Raw genomic sequence first — 19,624 nt, forward strand, 5'->3', positions numbered from 1 at the left:
AGAGAACTCTGGAATGCTGCCAAATGGGGAGATCCTGGCATAGCAGAGGTGCATCACAAGTGTCACAACAGATCTAGCGTGCTCTCACTTGGGATTGCCCTTTCCATATTCTGCCAGGGAATAAATGGTAGTTGTGCCCCACAAACCCACGGCATGCTTGAAACCAGCAGCATAGGTCAGCCTACTGCTGGCAACAATGGCACACCGCGGCAAAGACACTGCCATGCACCAGACGCTGCACAAGGCCTCCCTTCACTGGCAGGAGTCCATGAGTCCTGTGTAGGTAAACTCAGCCCCAAAATAAAATAAAAATAAAAAAATAAGAATGAGATGCCCAATGTTAGCACGTCTGCCCTTGTGTCCTGTTCACATGATCTCATCCAGCTCCACAACAGACACAAAAGCAGGTGAAGGAAAGATGCTCCCATCTCATTCTGGATATTTTTTTCAAAAAAAAAAAAGGCAAATAAGACCTACCCACCCCCACCCACCCCCACGGGCAATCTCTGGCGAGTGCCAGACATTCTAGAAAGAACACACTGAAGTATCCCAAGCCTGGCTTTGCCCCTGTCCAGCTCTGGGGGGGATTTATCATGTAGATTGGTTACTCCTTGCACAATCCAGGGGGATAAGCCAGCCTCAAGGTACATCAGTGTTTTATTCTCTTTGGACCCAGCCAGAACAACATAAAATACATTGCTCTAGGCTGCCACAATGAATATGAATGGAGCTACATTGGCAATTTAGGAACACGAGTCCATAATCTTCAAAGTTTCTATTCAGATTAAGAGGGGAAAATGGGAGGGAGACCAGGGTCTACCTAGTCAATATCTGGAGCATCTTTCCATTTACATGTCCCTCTATGCCCTAGAGAGGGCTTCTAACCAGCACCAGGTGGCTTTCTGACCCAACAAAAGCCACCCAAGATTGGCGCTCAAGAATCTAGGCAAATGCTGCTCCCCTGCTAGGAGGCCACATTTAAAGTAATACTTTCCATTTAGAAATGCTGTGCTTCAAGAGTGACTGGCACAGGGCATGGGGGCCACCTCAACTCATGGCACCATGTCAGGTGTGCATGCTCCTACGAGCTTCTAGAATCCTGCACACTTGTCACCTTTGCACTAAAATGACCCCCTTCCCTCCTCTGCTAGGAAGACAGAAGACTGGCTGCAGCAGAAGAGCAAGATTTTGCTTTTGGTCAGAATTTCCCACCCACAAAGCATCCCTCCCACCCCCTCCCACCCCACACAGAGTACTTGCCAGTCTGATGCAGCTGCAGTAAAGTCCCCAGCAGTGGAGCTATACTTTAGTGCAGCTTCTGCTACGTTACTGTGGAGTTACTAGACAAAACATTTTCACTTTGAAAGGTGTTGCCAGGAAGCACCTGGTTCTAAGCACAGACCTCTAAGCAGTAGGCTGGGTAAGGTTGTCATTTTCCATCATGGGAGAAATCAGGGTAACTTAGCTCCTCGGGGCAAGAAAGCAGGATGGTGTGGCAAGTGCAGCTTCTGACTATGTCTGAGCAAAGAGGGCCTGTGCTTGCCCTGGTGCCTCCTGGCAGCCTGTTGCTGGTCAGGCTGGAAGGGAATTCTTAAGAAGTTTACAGGTCGAGTATACTCACTCCTTTTGCCTGCAGATCAGGCCAAACATCAAGCATATTGGGAGGGGCACAATTTAAAGCAACACTACTTGGACCTAAAGCTTTTGCCTACTGTAATCAAGGCATGCGGGCCACCTGCAGCAGAGAAGGGATAGGAGAGCAAAGGCTTGGGCAGGGGCAATGAGGGGCTTGCCCTGGCCTGCTCCAGTCTCTAGGCAGACAGGCTTGAGACAATGTCAAAAAAGAAGTCGAAAGAGGCAACCCAATCCAAGAACTCTGGAACTGGCCAACAGTTTTTGCTCTTTTTAGTCCCAAATCCACACTTTGCATGTCCTTTTCTGTCTTGCAAGAAGGCAAAGGAGGACTGTGCCCCCTCCAGCACAGTTGCCACCTTCCTGGAGTTTCTTGTAGGCAGGAATCCAGGTATGCCTCCAAAAGGGCTCCCTAGACACACTTCTACCCCACCCCCAGATCTCTTCCAGGTCTGAAGTCATAGTGCTTGGCATGGAGTAGTGTTGCAGAAAACTGAGCCCCTCTCACCTTTAGCTGCTGTCAAGATCTATCTATAATCCCTTTAACCCCAGCAAACTTCATTAAAACAGGAAAAAAGGAAAAAAGAAAGTTATATATGAACCCATAACAGAAAAAACACATATTTACAGAGTTTATACAAGTATACACATCCATTTTTTTGTGGAACACGCTTCAGAAAGGAAAGAACACCACGGCTCTGAGACAAGTCTACCTAGCAAGTGCTGTGACCACCAACGGAGACTCACGGAAACCAGTCTGTAGTGTTCTACAAGAGCACAAGGAGGGCTTTTCGGATGGCTCCATATTGCAGGTGGGTGGCAAGTGGCTCTTTCCTCCTGGGGTGTCGATGTTGCACTCAAATCAACCCAGGTGGTCCGGGTTCTTTTGTTTAAATACACGTATTTACAGAGTGGGTGAACTGCATCTGCATCTCAACTCCTCCATTAAAAAAAAAAAGTTGAACAAAAAAAAGTATTACTGACAAGTGTCACCTCCCGGCCCAGCTTGTGTGCGAGAGGGGAAGGGAGTGGAGGTGGGGAGAGAGACTTTGACCTGAACCAAAATGACTCCTTGGGCTGTATCTGAAAGGTGATATTCTGAATGGTCTTATAGCATAAGGCACTTTGCACAAATAAGTAACAAGCTCTTTAGCTTAAAAGACAGATGAGGAGCCAGGGAGAAGTTGAAATGCACTCAGTCAGGCGGCTGTGGGTGAATCTGAAATCGCAGAGTCAAGCTTGAATTTGGGAGTCTTCTCTTTTCAGAGTTCTTCTTCTCCACCACAAAGAAAGAAATTAAAACCAGCAGTTAGTGCAACTAATGTTCAGTCAGCACACAGTGCAAACATGTGGGAAAAACAAAGGTATTTCCTTCCTATTTTCTGCTTCCATCCTCACAGCCAGATTTTTAAAAAACGGAAAAAAAAACTCAGCTCTTTAATCTTCATAGTTCCAAAAACAAATAGATGAAAAACCCACAAAGAGAAGGGCATCCCGAAAGAAACAATGTATCACATATCCGGATCAAAGGGCTTTAAGCTCGTGTGTTTAAGCAAAGCCTAGAAAGGAAGAAGAAATACTCACGTTAGTATCACACAAAATGCATTGAAAGTTGACACTTTTGCTGTAGGGTGTGTAGGCCAAAGCTGCAATCACAGCTCAAAGCCAGGTGTGTGCTTTGTTGCCTGCCTGTGAGGCAGCATAAATAGAAGGAAAGATGCTTCCTGGTTAGCTCCCCATGCATAATCTTTTTGCCTCCTGCATAATCTTTTTCTCTGTACTGTATACTTTTAAGAAGAATTATTTGTATTTTTAAAAACAATTAAAAAAATATTTCCCTGCTACTTCTTAATCAAGAAGCTTGAACATTTTAGTCCCTTCCAACTCTACAATTCTATGATTCTTTTGTACATTCTTCGAGCTACAGGAATGCCCTTTGATAGGAAGACATCCTTAAACTCCTGCAAGAACACATGTGAGAAATTGTTTATACACACACACACACCAACAAATTAGGCACCCAACAATTGTACACATCTCTGCAGCCACAGCAGGTGCTGTGATTCTCCAGCGGTTTGACTTCACCCCTGAAGGTGCACTCCATTGTCTCTCAAGACAGATGGATGTCAACAATATAGGTTATAGGAAGTTGCCTTATACTGAGGCAGACCAGTGGTCTTATACAACTCAGTACTGACTGGCAGCACTTCTCCAAAGTTTCAGTTCAGGCATCTTTACCTAGTCCTTCCCTGGGGACTGAACCTGGGACATTCACCATGCAAAGCAGATGCTCTACCATTGAGCTACAGCCCCTCTTATTTCTATCAGCTGCCCCTCAGTCTGTTCTCACAGCGACTAGCAGAGCCTGAGAAAGCAGAAGGAAAATTCTCTCTAACCACTGTTGGGGGGGGGGGAATAGTAAACTTGCCCCAGGCTCTTTGAAAGGTGTACATCCAGGAGTCAAGTAGGAAATTTGCTCACTCTGACACTCCACAAGTCCAAAAGCCACAAGAAAGCAGTGATCCTTATGACCAAGCTATAAACTCTTATCTGACATCATAAATATATGGAATTAACAACTAATAAGTGCAAAGTGCGGAGACAAGTAGCATTGCTCTGCATAGGCATGCATAGGACAGGTAAGTGAGCAGCTTCAGGAATGGCCTATTCAGCCACCTCTCCAGAAGTGATGAGACAGTCTAATTCAGCCCGCTTCTCCCTTCAGCCCCCAAGTCAAATACGTACGCAGCAGTTAAGGTTTTTCATCTTCTACAGGCTCACTGTGGTATTCTGCCACATACAGGCTCTTGTCAATGTTACTGGGGATGGGCTTGATTTCTGTACCCAGCTGTTCCTCAATACTCTTCAGGTTGAACCGATCATCATAGGTGATCAAGTTGATGGCTAGCCCAAGGTGGCCAAATCGACCTTTAAGGAGAGAAATCGGCTGACATAAGTTGAGAAAATCCTCAGGCTTGCAGCAGCTTGTGTCCCATGTCAATTAATGCATGGCTGGTTCAGCAGCAGTGCTGAAGTCTGTTCAACCCCAGCACGAAACTCAAAGGCCACCCGGTTCTCCTCCCCACACCCTGTATAGCTGCACTTTCAAGTTTCACATCCCCATTTATTCTGGTATTTTCAACATTCAACAAAAATAATAAAAGGGCATTTTACTATTCCCCTGTGGGGAGGGGTGAAGTACAAAGTTAAGAATCAGGCAAGACTAGCCCACTCACATTTTGATCTCTGTAATAAAGCTATTTGCATGTTGTTTTTCTTGTTCAATCCAAACAGATTACATATATATCATATGAAATATGTTGCTATCTACAATAGATAGATAACTTTCTATTTGTGGAACTAATTGCTGCATAGCAATTAAAACAAGAACAAAGATTAGGGTATTCCCCTGCAAAGCTTCCTCAAACCTGCAGTGGGCAACCAACAATTCTGATGGGGGCGGGGGGGAGCCTGCTTCAGAATATTCCCCCAGCTCTTCTTGAAAAGGTACCCATTCTCAGAGTGTAATGGGTTGGGGTAGGACCACAGGGAGTGTGGTTCACAGAATCATGCAGAACTTCGCCTGAGCAGGACTTCACTGGTGCACTGCATTGTGCTCCTAATCAAACTGGCAGTCAACAAAGCTGTGCAGAGAATGCATCTGTGTCAACCCACTACCACACCAGGTGAACTGCAACTTTGCCAGCTGAGTTTTCAAGGGTGGACCCCTGTAAAGTGCACCAGGAGGTTAGGAGACTGCATAGATGATGGGAGCTCAATAAGGCTTTGCTGTTTAATCTCTGGGATAGAAAGCCTGAGGCTTGCTGGATTTTGTGGGACTCCCAACTTCCATCAGCTCCACCCAGCATGGCCAATGGTCAAGGATGATGGAGGCTGCAGTCCAACATCATCTGGAGGGATCATGATAGCTACCCCTGGTTTAACTTCCTCTGAATAGTTTCAGAAACAACACTAGTTCCTATCATATCACTGGATAAGCGATAGCGATACCCCACACATTAGCTCCACCCCTGCCATTTTGTTTCACCCCATGCTGTCCACATATTGTAGAAAGGTTTGAAGGAAGGGAAGCCTCCTAAACCCACATGAGCTGGAACAGTAACAGCCTACATGTTCCCCAACACGTGGGTAGTATCAATGCAGGGATGACCCACATGGTCCCATCCCCCCTCTCTTTGCAATCTGAACTGCGCAAAAATAAGTGACTGAATAAGGCTAATATTGCTCACGGATTGTTTTTTCAAAGGAAAAGAGCTTGATGATATCAGCTCTGCTTAACAGAGGGGTGGCTGGTGCACCAAAAGAACCCTAATCTGACCAAGATCTCCAACATTAAGGAAAAAGTCAAAGTTTGCTGCTGCTTGCTCACTGAGCAGTATTTGGCAAGAAGTTACCAAATAAACTGTCATTCTTCACTGCACAGCTTTCTCACCTGATCTGCCAATACGGTGGAGATAAGTTTCTGCCAGCTTTGGAAAATCAAAGTTTATCACAACATTCACAGCTTGGATATCAATACCTCGGGTAAACAGATCTGAAAAATGAAGTTTTCAGTTTAGATAATTTGACTAAAGTGACAAGGAGAGCCCTCCTCAACCAAGAAGTGGTAAGATGGTCTGCCAACAGGCACTAGCAGGGCAGGAAACCAAGACACAACTAATTTTGCATTTAGTTTTTCCTTTAGCCTCAAGTGTGGAGTTTATGGATATGTTAAGAGCTACTGGATTCTTTAAAGGACTAACCATGAAGGACCCTTCACAGCCACAGAGATATTTATGATGAACAATACACACTGTTGTCCCATAGCTAACTTTTCCCAACCAAGAAAATTCAGAATCTGGACAAAGTGGTTCTTGGCTACTCAAACTGTTGTACCATTCAGTTGTGAATGCTCTTCAGGGATAGCTACTGAGCCAACAAGAAGCTGAGGGAGGACTGAGAGAGGTTATCCAAACTGCTTTCCCCCTTATTCATTCTTACGTCCATTCATAATAATGCCCATTTCCCTCTTGCATTCTCCTATTTGACTGAAGGTGCTTAATGAATTTCCAAAATGGAAGCACAGAGAAGACATTCTAAGTCTATTTTCAATTTGATATTGAAATAGTCACTAGGCTTGAGACAAGAGCCAGAGAGAAAACAAAAGGGGCACTCACCAGTGCAAACAAGATTGCGGCATAAGCCATTCCGGAAATCGTGGAACACACGATTGCGGTGCTCCTGGTAAGAAACAGGAAGAGATTATTCACCAAAACATCCCCCAATGTTGAGAGACTAAGCAGCTGGGAACCTTTCGTTTCTGGGACTCCAGAGAAACAGCAAGGAAACAACAGTCTGCACAATTCATGCCACAAAGCACAACTTACTGCAGGAAAAACTGCTGCACCGGCCCCTCCCTACCAGTTCTTATCTTTTAGTTTCACACTAGGTCACCCCAATGCTACCTTAATTTAGCCTTCTGTTTAACCCCCCATTGTGCCAGTACCAATCTGACTCTCATCGGTGCCATACTAGTACAGTAGTAGCAGAACTGAAGGTGGTTCCAGAGAGTATTTGAATGTGTCATGCAGCAAGAAGGGAACATCTGAACAGCATCTATCTCCTCATCTGCCCCCCCCCCCCGGCAACCCTTAGTAACAGGAACCAAGTTGCATTAAAATCCTACAGGTGCTTGTTAATTTTTAACTTCATACTGACCTGTCTCATCTTTGCATGGATATAGAAGCACGAATACCCCAGCTGGGAAATTTTCTTAGCTAGTAGTTCAACCCGTTGGGAAGAGTTGCAGAAGATGATTGATTGGTTGATTTGGAGCTAAATGCAAAAGTAAAGTGTTCAATGTCTGAAAATTCCAAGGCAATTAATCTTTTAAAAAAGACAAAACTAACAATCACAGCAAAGCACCTCATTTATAAACTGCACAAACATTTCCCACACATGTATCATCCTCCCCTGGCTAAGGCTGATGGGAGTTGGATGTTTAAAACATCTGGATAACATCAGGCTAGGAAAGGGGGTTCAAAGTAGTTCTAATGGTTCTGGTAAAAAGAGTTACCAGCTGCAAGATGAACAAGTGGTGCAGCTGCTTCAGTTCAGCATAGTTCCTGGGCATCTCACAACTTAAGCCCCAACTCAGGAAAGAAATGTAGCTTCAGAACAGTCCGGAACATGAAGCATACAGCTACTAGGTATATTAAATGACAATTTCTCGTTCACAGAGTTCTATTCTACTGGAGAAAATATGGAGGATGGGGAGCAGTAAGTACAGATATGCAAACACAGCTTTTCATTTGGACTACATTAGAGGCCACCATGTAAGCCCTCATTTCCTCTCCAAGAGTCATCAGACCTGTGCTTTCAAGATGAATGGCTTTTATTTAGTTTACTGTTTAGTTATATGACTTGGTCTATTTGATTCCATGTATGAAACATAGTTTGGGGCAGAATTGGAAGCCTGATGTCACTACTTACCCTGGAGAATAATGTGTTGAGACAATGAACTTTCTGGCGCTCAGTTACATAGGCATAGTACTGAGTAACTCCCTTCAGTGTCAGCTCTTCCATCAAGTTAATCTCATAAGGTTTCTGCAAGTGGGAATTCTGAAAGAGAAGCATTTTGACATTTGGGAAAAAATGCAGCCTGCAGGGAACCCTGACAGTTGTTCTTTTGGTCATTCAGAAAAGAGGGATTTATCAAATGTTGTAGCAAGTGCCAACAGTCCAAGAAAATAATCAACGCTGCACTTACCATAAACTTCTGTACACTTAAAGGGAAAGTGGCTGAGTATAGCAAGATCTGTCTATTTTTAGGTAGCGTGAGAATAATGTCCTCCATTATTTGAACAAAATCTTGGGACAGCAGCTTGTCTGCCTGCAAATACAAGTGGACCAATTTAACACTGGAGTCTTCATGCAACATATAAAAGTTTGCTCAAAGTTCAGAGATCCTTACTGTCTTTACAACTAGTTCCAAATAAGAGTTCCACCTTCACTTTAACATGCCTGCCTAAATAACAATTTAATAATAATAATTTATTATTTCTACGCTGCCCATCTGGCTGGGTTTCCTCAGCCACTAAAGACATTGTTTCCCAGCTCTTAACCAGAATCAACTTGACCTTATTTTTCCATGCAGCCCCTACCCCTTTTAAGCAGAAAAATCATCCTTTGCAAGGGTACCAGGATACAGGCCTGATTTCAAAATGCATTTCAAGGGACAGGAGTTGCCACGTGCTGCTACTTTAACTTGCAAAGAACAGGTTCCAAAGTCTGACAATGCTAATATTACCTCATCTAGAACAATCATCTGGACATGGTCCACCTTTGCTACTCCTTTCTTGATGAGATCCAGAATCCTCCCTGGCGTAGCTATCACCACATGCACTGCAAAAACACAGAAGCACACAGAGATGAGCTGCAAGTTGAATGATGGAATTCTGAAACTAAGCAGTCAGATGCCACCCAGGGTGTCCAGGGCTCTACACTTCAGCATCACAAGATATCCTACCTGTATCATCAAGCCTCATTATGTCATCACGCAAGTTGGTTCCTCCTGTGGTTGCCATCACTTTGGCCCCTCCCATATGTTTGCTGACCTGGATGCAGATCTGACTGACCTGCAGGGCAAGTTCTCGTGTGGGAACAATCACCATTGCTGCAAGAAAGAAGAATATTCAGGGCAGTCCAATGATTTTTGCATTCATATATTGTACCCTTTAAGAGCTCAACACAATACTTTCAAAAATCCCATTGTTCTTCCCAGCCTATACAGACATACAATAAAAGTGTTAATTGTAAATCGAGGCAACAGAAAGAGAATTTTTCTTAAAACACATAAAAACCTATACTACAAAGATCAATGAAACAGATTGGCAGCAAGCTCAGGACATAAAAGTTATTAACAAAATGAACAATTAATTGACTGAATTCACTAATGTGGTAGTCTTAAGTCACTAGCTTAGAGAGCTTCAATAAAGGAATTTTCACCTAGTCCAGAAACAATTATTTCTAAGCAACAAATATTGGGAGCTGCCTATCACCCTCTTGCCTGGTATGCAAATGAGCTTCCCCGAGGCATCCAGTTGGACCAAAAATATTCAACTAAAGACAGACTGATTCAGAAAATAAGTTACAGTATGTTCTTAGTTGGTGGGAGCATACTGTAACAAGAAACACTTAATTGCATCCCATTGTAATTTTCATCAACTAAATCTACTCTCAAGCATTTTATCTCTACAATGCAGAGAAAATCTCAGCAACAACTCTGGGGTGGGCAAGTTTGCAGTTCAATTCTTCAAATTTTACTTCCTGTAAAAGTGTTCTATAAATCAAAGGAACAGCTTTCTTAACAGGTGCTGCTAAAGGTTATAGGGGTGTTGTTGAACAAGCAGGGATAAAGCAGCATTCTCAGCCTTGAGAAAGTCTGTCTAATGCTTTGTTTTCCTGACATCTGTGAAGGGGGAAGTTAAAGATAGAAAGGGATTCAACACAGCCATGGGTGAAATGTAAAGATCTAGACAAAGTTCTCATGGGGCGTACTTATTTTCCATCTTCAACTCACCTTGTATGTTATCCTTCTTTAAGTCAAGCCGTTCAAGTAAGGGAATGAGGTAGGCGCCGCTCTTTCCGGTTCCGTTCTTAGCTCTAGCCAAGATATCCCTCCCAGACAAAGCAATGGGAATGCTCTCCTCCTTAAAAGAAGTAACAAGGATCAGCACAAGAAAATACAATGCTTACCTCTACTGGGAGCAAAGGGCGGGGGGAGAGGCACTGGAGCTAATGTAGCATTAGTTAAGACCCTAGGGCAAACAAGCACATATCTTCCATTCATGACCACGCCACCCAAGCAAGAAGTCTACCATCATGAACTGGACCTCTCACAAGCAGAGTGATAGAAGCTACAGAGGGGCTCTCAACCTGTCAATATGGTGACTCAGAGGTAACTAACTAGCTAGGGTTTTTTTTTTTCAAAAATGGGCAGAGATAGCTGCTTCCAGATTCTTCAGATGATATAGTTTTCAGGATGACCCAAAGTCAAAGCACAGGAGCCTTGTCCTCCAGTAAGAGTGTCACAGAAAAAGCAACGAGTCAAGATTTCTCCCTGTTGCCCTCCATACAGCCAAGGACTGAATGCACAAACAATTTAATACATACACCAATGACCTATTGAGAAAATAATGGCTTTCCTCCTAGTTGGTCAGCTATGAGAAGTCTGTAATTGCTGAAAAAGAATGACTCAAGCAGGAAAAGTTCTATATTAACTGTATTGAACAATAACGTTCCTGAACTCTGGACATACATGGATGAGGGAGGAACCTCAGTTATCCACACAGCAGCTAGATAAAGTTTGATCTATTAGATATTTCCAGAGTGCCAGTGAAAGCAACATGGCAAAATAAAGCATCTTGCTCAACAGGAATCTAAAGCACCATATCATGCACCATCCAGCTCAAATACGGTAGTCCTCTACCAGCTGAATTTTCATTCACCAGGCAAGCACCTTACACCTGCTCCTGTCACACAAACCAACCTGAATCGGAGATGGTTTTTCCCAGCCCATTTCAAAAATTCCCATCAGCAACTCCCGTTTCAGGCAGTAATCTTCAAATTCATTTCCTTTTGTGGATGTCACATCCTGATCAAGCAAAGTAGAACAGTCAGCTTATGCCCTCTCACACATTCAATTTCAGTACCAGATAAAAGCAGGCAGCAGAGTGATACTTCAGTGGAACAGCACCTCCTTTGCATGAATGGTACCTCGACTTACGAACGACTCGACAACCGAATTTTTTGACTTACAAATGGGGGTAATGGCCGCACGCTTACGAATGTCTCGACATCCCAAAGAAAACTGTGGCGGTTTTAGATAAGGATTTTTCGACTTACAAATTTTTAGATAGGGTTGCTTTGACTTACGAATTTTTCCATTTCCAATGCATTCCTATGGGAAATCACATTTCCAATGGCGTTTTTCGACTTACAAATTTTTCTACTTACGAAGGTGCCTTCGGAACGGATTAAATTCGTAAGTCGAGGCACCACTGTAGAAGCTCCCAAGTTCAATCCCTGGCATTCCATAGTTAGGGCCGGGGTGACCCCTTCCTGGAAGCTTAAGAGCTGCTTCCAGCTAGTGTAGAAACTTCAGAAAGACGGACAGTCTGCCTCAGTATAAGGCAGCTTCCTTGGCTTCTTGTTCATTTGCTCATCATGAAGAATATGTACTAAAAGATGCTCTTGCTTGCATGCACAAGCCCTTCGGTCCATTCTACACAGCCAATGTGATTAGTACAGCACGTCAAAGTGCAAGTAGATAAATAGGTACCGCTCTGGTGGGAAGGTAAACTGTGTTTCCATGTGCTGCTCTGGTTCGCCAGAAGCGGATTTGTCATGCTGGCCACATGACCCGGATTCTGCGGACAAAACGCCGGCTCCCTTGGCCAGTAAAGCGAGATGAGCGCCGCAACCCCAGAGTGGTCTGCGACTGGACTTAACGGCCGGGGTCCCTTTACCTTTTTTAGTCCAAACATCTACACACCTCCCTCAATTATTTTTAAAGCCCAATATTTGCATGCTTTCTAGGTTTAGGAACTCCTTACCGAAGTTTTAATTCTCAGATCTTTTGGAGGGAGTTTTAAAGTCTTCTTCCAGTCATCGCCAGGTCTGAAGTGATAAAATAAGACTTGTCAGCCGCTGATAGGATGCACCATTCCACTCTGTACTGAGAGTACCACAGAGCCAGAAATGCAAACCAGAGAACATGACAAAAGAAAAACTAAAGCTTCCTCAAATGTACCCCAAGGCTTAAATTCATCTAATAGCCATCTTCTCTCATAGGACTGTGAAGTGAACAAGAGCTCTCCAACAGAAAATACTCGGCACTCGCCAAACTACAATTTCCAGGACACTTTGGGGAAGGCCTAACAATTAAAATCGTGTAAAACCAATACTGTGCAGCTATGTCAGAAGATGTCCATATACTGTACTTATATTATGCATGTGGCAGATGCAAAATCCATGCCTTAAAAACTTGTCAGAATGAGTTAACTGAAAGCAATAGTGGCAAATTTAATCTAGCTACTAAGTAAGCAAGACGAGATTCCCTAGACTGACAGTGCACCACCTTAGTCTGTGTTTTGGGACACACAGTTCTTCTGACAGATTACCCAAAGCCCTCATTATGCAGTCAAGTACCCAATAAATGTTAAGCAAGCACCTGAAATTGTAAATATGATATTTAATCTTCACATACCACAACATACTCACCTAATGTAGAATGCAGCAGCCAGATAACCAGGCTACATGTCTAACTCAACCACATTAGCTGCCTATGTTTCCAGGCCAATTCAAGGTTCTGATTTTAACCCATAAAGCCTTGTGTGGCACAGGGCCCTTATTTTTGTAGAAGGTGCCTACTGACATGAATCTATTTGGTCAGCTCCAATAAATGTTCAATGAAGGCTTCTTCAGTGAAGGCTCTGTACCTCGGTAATATTCTCCCAAAGCTCACCTGGCACAGAAATTGCTTTATCTATATGGTGCCAGGTAAAAACCTACGCCATGTGCATTTGACAGCACATTAATAAATATCTCTTCTTTAATGTGTTATCTGCCACTGTTGGATTTTGTTATTTTTATGGACAATTGTTTTTACTATGGTTTTAAATTTTATAAGACATGTATTTTGTCATGGGTCTTTCCACAAAAGTTGTCTAAAGAGATTTAATAAACATTATACCAGTAATCAATTCATAATATAGTCAGTTCTTCTTTAGGGGAAAGATGCCTTTCATCTAAACTAAAAAATCTATAATAAGACCACCTTTAAAAAAATTCCTGGATTACCATAAACTAGGCCAATATGCTACTCTCAATCCAATAGCCAAAGTGGTTGAGTGAACTATAGATAGTCTATGCAGGAGTACTGGGAGCTGTCTATCTAGGTCCATATCAAACTGGCTTCTGGCTGTGGTTTCAGGCAGACTGCCTTAAGCACCATAGCTGATGACATGGGGAGTATAACTCCAATAATGCTCTTCAACCTCTCAGCAATTTTTGTAACTAATGATTGTGGCATCTTTCTGGAAGTGCTACACGTTTTGTGAATAAGGAGACCCAGTGCTTTAAAAAAAAAGTTTAGGGGTACTCTCATTTTGACTCAAGAAAATCACTATTTTATAGTTCAAATCGGGAAAAATAAATACAGTAAATGGACAAAAGTACAAAGATTCACAAAATATTTAGGGGTATGCGTACTCCTGCGTGTCTGTGTCCCCCCCCCCAAAAAAAGCACTGGGGAGACCACATTGCAGTCTTCCATTACTGCCATATTTGGCAATTACAGGTGATGATAATGGAGGGCTTTTCTTTCCTGTAGAAGCTCTCTTATGGGGTCTTGCATGTATCTCTTTTGTCCCACCATATTAGTACAAGACAGGAAACCACTGGGAGAGATTACCCAGGTTCTATTCCTTACCTATCTGAACCAGGTAAGATAATTCTTAAATGACTGCCTGAAGTTAGTAATAGTCAAGATGAGGGTCAATATCAAACTTTGTCCAGAGAAGACAGATGCTCATAGTAAGTGATCTTAGAACTGGAGAAGAGATGGAACTGTTTGCTCTGAGTGGGGTCACACTTCTTCTGAAATAAGTTAATTGCTGGAGTTCCCTCCTGGACTCTTAGGTGTAAGTTACAGACAGCAGTACATTTCAACAGTTTCAACCAATAAGGCAAGGGGGCAAGTAGCCTTGCCACTGTTATGCAAGTCTGGAAGCCTCACTCTTCCAATATGCAGCTATGTATAGCTGACGTTGAAGATGATGCAGAAACTTCAGTCCATCACAAATACAGCCACCAGTATAATCACCAATGTCAGCTACTGGGAATGCACAACACCAATTCCGAGTAAGTCCTCTGGTAGCCAGTGAGCTTGTTTCCAGGTGAATATCAGTATTATGATTCTTACCTCTAAGGCACAAGTCCAATATTCCTGAGATTATGGGATTCACTGTTCTCTGGTGTAGCTGGCCTCAATTATTAATACAGCTCTCTCAATAGTGTTCCTGTGCTTGCAGACATTTGCTATTGGATCAAGGAGCCTGGACTACTCAGAGAAGCAGTCAAAGCTTCTCTGATTAGGAAAGCTTTTCTGCAGTTAGATATACTGAATTATTGTGTAAACCATATGTTATTAATATGTTTAACATGCTTAGTTATTATTATAAGCTCCTCAGGGCTCTCTAAAGCACCATGTGCATTGATGGATACAAATTAAGCAATGAAGTACAAGAATCCCAATTAAGTATTTGCTGATATTGTTGAAGCTCCAGAGAATCAGAGAGGTGAAGGGTGATTTGTAGGACACATAACCCACCTCCCTGTTCGATGCTAGAACCATCAAGAGGGCTCTCCTCATTTTCAACCAAAATCTATCCACCTGTAACTTAAGCTCCTTAGACCTAATCCTGTCCTCTGGGGCATCAGAGAACAAGTGTTTCCCCCCACCTATTTAACAGCCTTTCAGGTATGGGAAGATTGCTGTCATGTTACCACTTAGGCTTTCCTCCAGGGCATCCACACTCCCCAGAACCTGACACAGTACACTAGTAAAGGTCTGATTAATGCAGCTATGGAGTCCAAAGTGCTCAGAGCCTAGCACAGGCATCCCCAAACTTCGGCCCTCCAGATGTTTTGGACTACAATTCCCATCTTCCCCGACCACTGGACATTTTAGCTAGGGATCATGGGAGTTGTAGGCCAAAACATCTGGAGGGCCGCAGTTTGGGGATGCCTGGCCTAGCACAACCAAGGTGGATTTTGTCAGTCTCATTAACAATGGAAACACTGGCTATTCTGTACAAACACATGAGGGCATTTCATAATCAACAATTAGAATGCATGAAAAATAACAGAACAGAAAGGATTGCAGTTAAGGCTTGGTATCAAGCACTGCTCCAGTTGGCAAAACAGGCTCACAGGAAGAACTCTGGAGGTCATCCTTTAAGCACCAACATGGCTGCTGAGTAGTTTGGCAAGTACTCACTTGATAGTGGAGGCCATGCTCTGTGCTTGCTGCTGAGTGCCGTTATTGATTGTGTTGGGATGTTTCAGCTGGTTCATCTGTTGCTGAGCCTGTGTTCCCCCGCCTCCTGGGCCACCAGTGGGTTTAACGGGGCCCCTCAGCTGTCCATTTTGACTGGAGAGACCCATTATAACAGGGTTCTCTGTTCTGGCTGTACTCATGTTTTGCTTTATAAAGATGTCTTTTTCAACTTCAAAACTTTGTGAGTACAGAAACTGTAATAGTTTATTAGACTCTCCAAGATGAAGAGATAAATAAGGTCCTGCTCAATATATGAGTCTTTTATTGCAACGCAGGCAAGCACCTGTAAAGTCACTCAAGAGTAAAGCAGTCACTTGCACTGTGGAACAACTCTCTTAAAAAAAAAGTCTTCTGGCAAACTTGAGTTCTATCCAAAAACCACTCACTTCAATCTGAAAAAGATAAGATAATAATGTTAGCATTTCTAATTATTTGCTGCAAGCTATACCAGTTAGGATGTCCTCAATAATGCAGACAGATTAGGATAACTATTTTACTAATAGACTACTGATAAGGAAAAACCCCCCAATGAACAGTCTTGTCGTGCCTTAAAGACTTAACAAATTTCTTATGGCAGAAGCCTTGATGGACTAGGGCCCCCTTCAAACACACTGAGTGTGCTCCCAGGTTGGCGGATGTATATACACAAGGGAAAAGAGAGAAATAGAAACATTGAGATCAGATAGAAATAAAATACAAAAAATAAAGCCAGAAAATTACATCGAAGCAAAATGGTAAGTTATCATTGTGATCACCCTGCTTATTTTATGTAATTTTATGAATTTTTAAACTTTAATGCAATTTTCACTTACTAGGCTTTCTGCATTCCTTTCTACCTGACCTCATTGTTTACATTTCTCTCCCTACACCCAGATGTACAGTATATAAATTTGCCCACTGAGAAGTAACTAACTTTATCTGATGAAGTGGACTCTAATCCACCACGTAATATAACATTACAGTGATAAGTTGGCAAAGGGACTTCCACTTGGGCAAATGCAAACATTGAAGGACCCTCTGGGGCCAGTGGGGCCTGTAGGGGGTGGGTAGAAAAGAGAATCCTTTGTGTCCTGATGGATCTGACCTAGTGTCATGAGGGTTCCGTAAAACTCATTTTTGCTGCAACAGACTAACAAAGGCACACGTTTGAAAATGAGAAAATTTGATACACATCCAAAAAGGCTCCCACTAGTTCCCCAGCAACTCTGCATTGCAAAAGATGCCAGTACAGATGGTGTATTGTCTTTGTTAATAAACTAGCCATAAGCTCTCTAAACTTTGTTTCCAAAACTACAAAAATTTTGCTTAATATCCTGAATGTACTGCCTTCTTTTTTTCAGTATTGTTTTTATTACACTACCTCCTATCTGCTAAAAATATTGCTGCAAATGAAGTCTGCACACTGGTGTGCTGCCTTAAAAAAACTTCTAAAGGGGAACTTGTTTTGGAAATGAAATGGAGGTACGCAGTATGGGAACAGTGAAAAGTCCTCTCTCCAATTTTTATGAAAGGGTGACTTTGAAAAGCCCTTTCCTGTGCACATATAAAATTAGTGGCCCCAAATCATGCTTGCAAATCATGTTAAGGAAAGGGAGCCCTAACTATGGCACTTCACAGACACAAGCAAGCACTCGAAGCAGGAAGTTTGGCTTCTAAATTGCAGAGCACCTCTTCAGCTAAAGCCACCTGACTAGAAATAAGGAGTGAAGTTTGCCAGATGCATCTTACAGGCTTACAAAGATTCCAAAGCAAAGCCTCTTTATGGATGGCACATGATGAAGTCTTGGTACTGAAGTTACATGTAAAGAGAAGAGCATGTACCCTCAAAACTCAATTGTTCCTCTGAGAATATGTTACAAAAGTATAGCCACTCAGGAAAGGCTGCAGACCACCAGAAAACTAAACAGAAGCTGCTGGGAGGCCTCTGAAATGTTTGTGTTACTGATATTGCAGTGTAGCTATGGTAGCTCTCTTACTACTCTGCTGAAAAGTGACTAAGATAAAAACCACTCTAGGCCTCCCTGAGCAATCCCCAAAGTGCTTGCAAGCTCTCAAGAGTGTAGCTGATACAAGCTTGATTATAGCAAGAGTGTACTCAATAAAAAGTCTGCATTCCTCCTTTTGCAAGTGTTGTGATTTGAGGAGCTAATTTACTATTTCTTCCCAAAGGGCAAGTCCAAAAATTCCCAGCCCAAAATGTCACTGTGTGCGTGTGTATGTAGTACACTTCCACAACCGCAACACGCCCAAGGCAGAGAATCACAAAAGACCCACAAGGCACCCCCCTAACCCCTGCTGGAACTACAGCACTGGTCAGAAGACACCCCCCCCCACCTCCGTCTATGTCTTAAGACTGGCTGACCAGCTGCCACAAGTGAAAATAAGGGGCCTGCTACCCTAAAAAAACAACAGTAAATTTTGGTGTTAGAAGTGGCAGCTTTAAAAACATTTTTCTCCACAGCCAGGCCAGGTAGTGGCTGTGGAGTGAAGCTGCATATTATGGATTGCATCCATTACTATTCATATTCAGAAAGGGCCCAGTGAAATGAATAGGCATGGCTAGATTAGATCCGTCAACTTCAGTGGGTCTACTCCGTGTAGAAGCTAGTTGGCTACAACACTAATATCATTTCCCTCTTTTGGATTTTTTTGGGGGGGCGGGGCTGCAACATTTTTATTACGAAGGAGGTTTCCAAGCCCTTCAGCTTCCCTCCGAGGAAGGAACAAGTGAGTTCCAGGGCGTCTCTTTCTCTCTCCCACCCTTTACCCATTTTGGTTATGTGTCGGCAAAGCGGAGGGGGAGGGGTTGAGAAAGGGAAGGGGGGAAAAACCAGCTCCCCACCTTCCGTTCCTGGCTGGACAAGTGAGCAGCCACCAAGATCTAGGCCAGAATCCCGCGGGGCCACAGCCTCCACCCGGCGCACTCAAAGAACCCTTTACCCGCAGAGCGCCGCTTTTAAGGGAAACTGCTGCGACTGCCGGGACCTCCGCGCGCTTTCATGGACCGAGAAGCAGAGGGAAGAAAGGAAGGGGAAGGGGGCGCGGCCTGAAGGCCGACAAAGCCGCCGCCGCCGCCCGTCCCTCAGCAGGGGCCGCTTCGTCGGGCCTCACCGGGCACCCACCGACGGCCCCACAAGTCAAGGCCCGTCGGTCGGCCGTCCCGCTTTCTCCCCTCTCCCTGCTTCCTTGTAGCTGAGGGGCGTGTGAGGAGGAAGAGGAGAAAAAGGGAGGCCCCGATCCCAGGCCCAGCTACGCACGCGCGCGTCCCATCTTCTGCCGCCCCCGCGCCTCACAGAGGGGAAGCGCCTCACCGGCCCTGCTGCCTGCTCGCTCGCTCTCTCCTTCCTCCTTCCTTCCTTCCTTTATTTCTTCCCTTCTTTCGCGCCTGCCTTGCTGCGCTCGGTCGCCCGCTCCGGGTGTCGGCCTATCTCCTAGCCCGTCACTCGGTGGGTCTGCTCCGGACTATGGCGGCGGCGGAGGCGACGCGACAACAAGATGGCGGCTTCCTCCTTCCTTCCTCTCTCAGGACAGGCCCCGCCCACGCCGGAAGCACCACCCCCTCGGCGTTCGAACGCTTGGGTGCGCATGCTCCGAGCGCCGCTCCGTTGTCTGCGGAGGGAAGAGGCTCCTGAGGAGTTTTCGGCCGTGCTCGAACGGCGACGCCCGCCCCCTCCCCCCCCCGGCGCTCCTCGGCCCGAGCTGCGTGGCTCGTGCTCGACGCGAGTGCTCAGGGGCACACTCTGCTCCTGTACATGGAGGCTCTACTACGCCCTTATGGCAGATGGACGCTGCTCCTCCCCCTCCTCGTCAAATGTGCCTACAGTACTGTAGTTTCAAAATCACTTTAGGCTGTCTATAAGAAAATACCTC

The 19,624-nt window shown here is 44.2% G+C and overlaps 1 protein-coding gene across 1 annotated transcript; it reads right to left on the minus strand.

Annotated features, from left to right (window-relative positions):
* Positions 1-1,352: 1,352 nt before the first annotated feature.
* Positions 1,353-19,290, minus strand: DDX6 (DEAD-box helicase 6). Its single transcript, XM_035140220.3, has 14 exons — positions 19,066-19,290; positions 15,695-16,146; positions 12,249-12,312; positions 11,183-11,287; positions 10,214-10,343; positions 9,161-9,307; positions 8,942-9,036; positions 8,402-8,524; positions 8,125-8,253; positions 7,351-7,467; positions 6,810-6,873; positions 6,086-6,187; positions 4,378-4,560; positions 1,353-3,191 (listed from the first exon to the last, which is right to left on the minus strand). The coding sequence occupies exons 2-13, from the start codon at positions 15,892-15,894 to the stop codon at positions 4,385-4,387; spliced, it is 1,452 nt and encodes a 483-aa protein (XP_034996111.1). The 5' UTR covers positions 15,895-16,146; positions 19,066-19,290; the 3' UTR covers positions 1,353-3,191; positions 4,378-4,384.
* Positions 19,291-19,624: the final 334 nt, after the last annotated feature.

The sequence above is a fragment of the Zootoca vivipara genome, chromosome 14 (genome assembly GCF_965207765.1).
Source record: "Zootoca vivipara chromosome 14, rZooViv2.hap1.1, whole genome shotgun sequence".
In the NCBI taxonomy this organism is placed as follows: Eukaryota; Metazoa; Chordata; class Lepidosauria; order Squamata; family Lacertidae; genus Zootoca; species Zootoca vivipara.

What these genes read in the sequence shown, in the direction of transcription:
- DDX6 (XM_035140220.3), bottom strand. Translation starts at nt 15,894, where the DNA reads ATGAGTACAGCCAGAACAGAGAACCCTGTTATAATGGGTCTCTCCAGT. An exon ending in AGATGATTGTTCTAGATGAG is followed by an intron (nt 8,525 to 8,941) that starts GTAATATTAGCA and finishes TTGTATTTGCAG; the next exon opens with GCAGACAAGCTGCTGTCCCA. An exon ending in TCAACACATTATTCTCCAGG is followed by an intron (nt 7,468 to 8,124) that starts GTAAGTAGTGAC and finishes TTTTGCATTTAG; the next exon opens with CTCCAAATCAACCAATCAAT.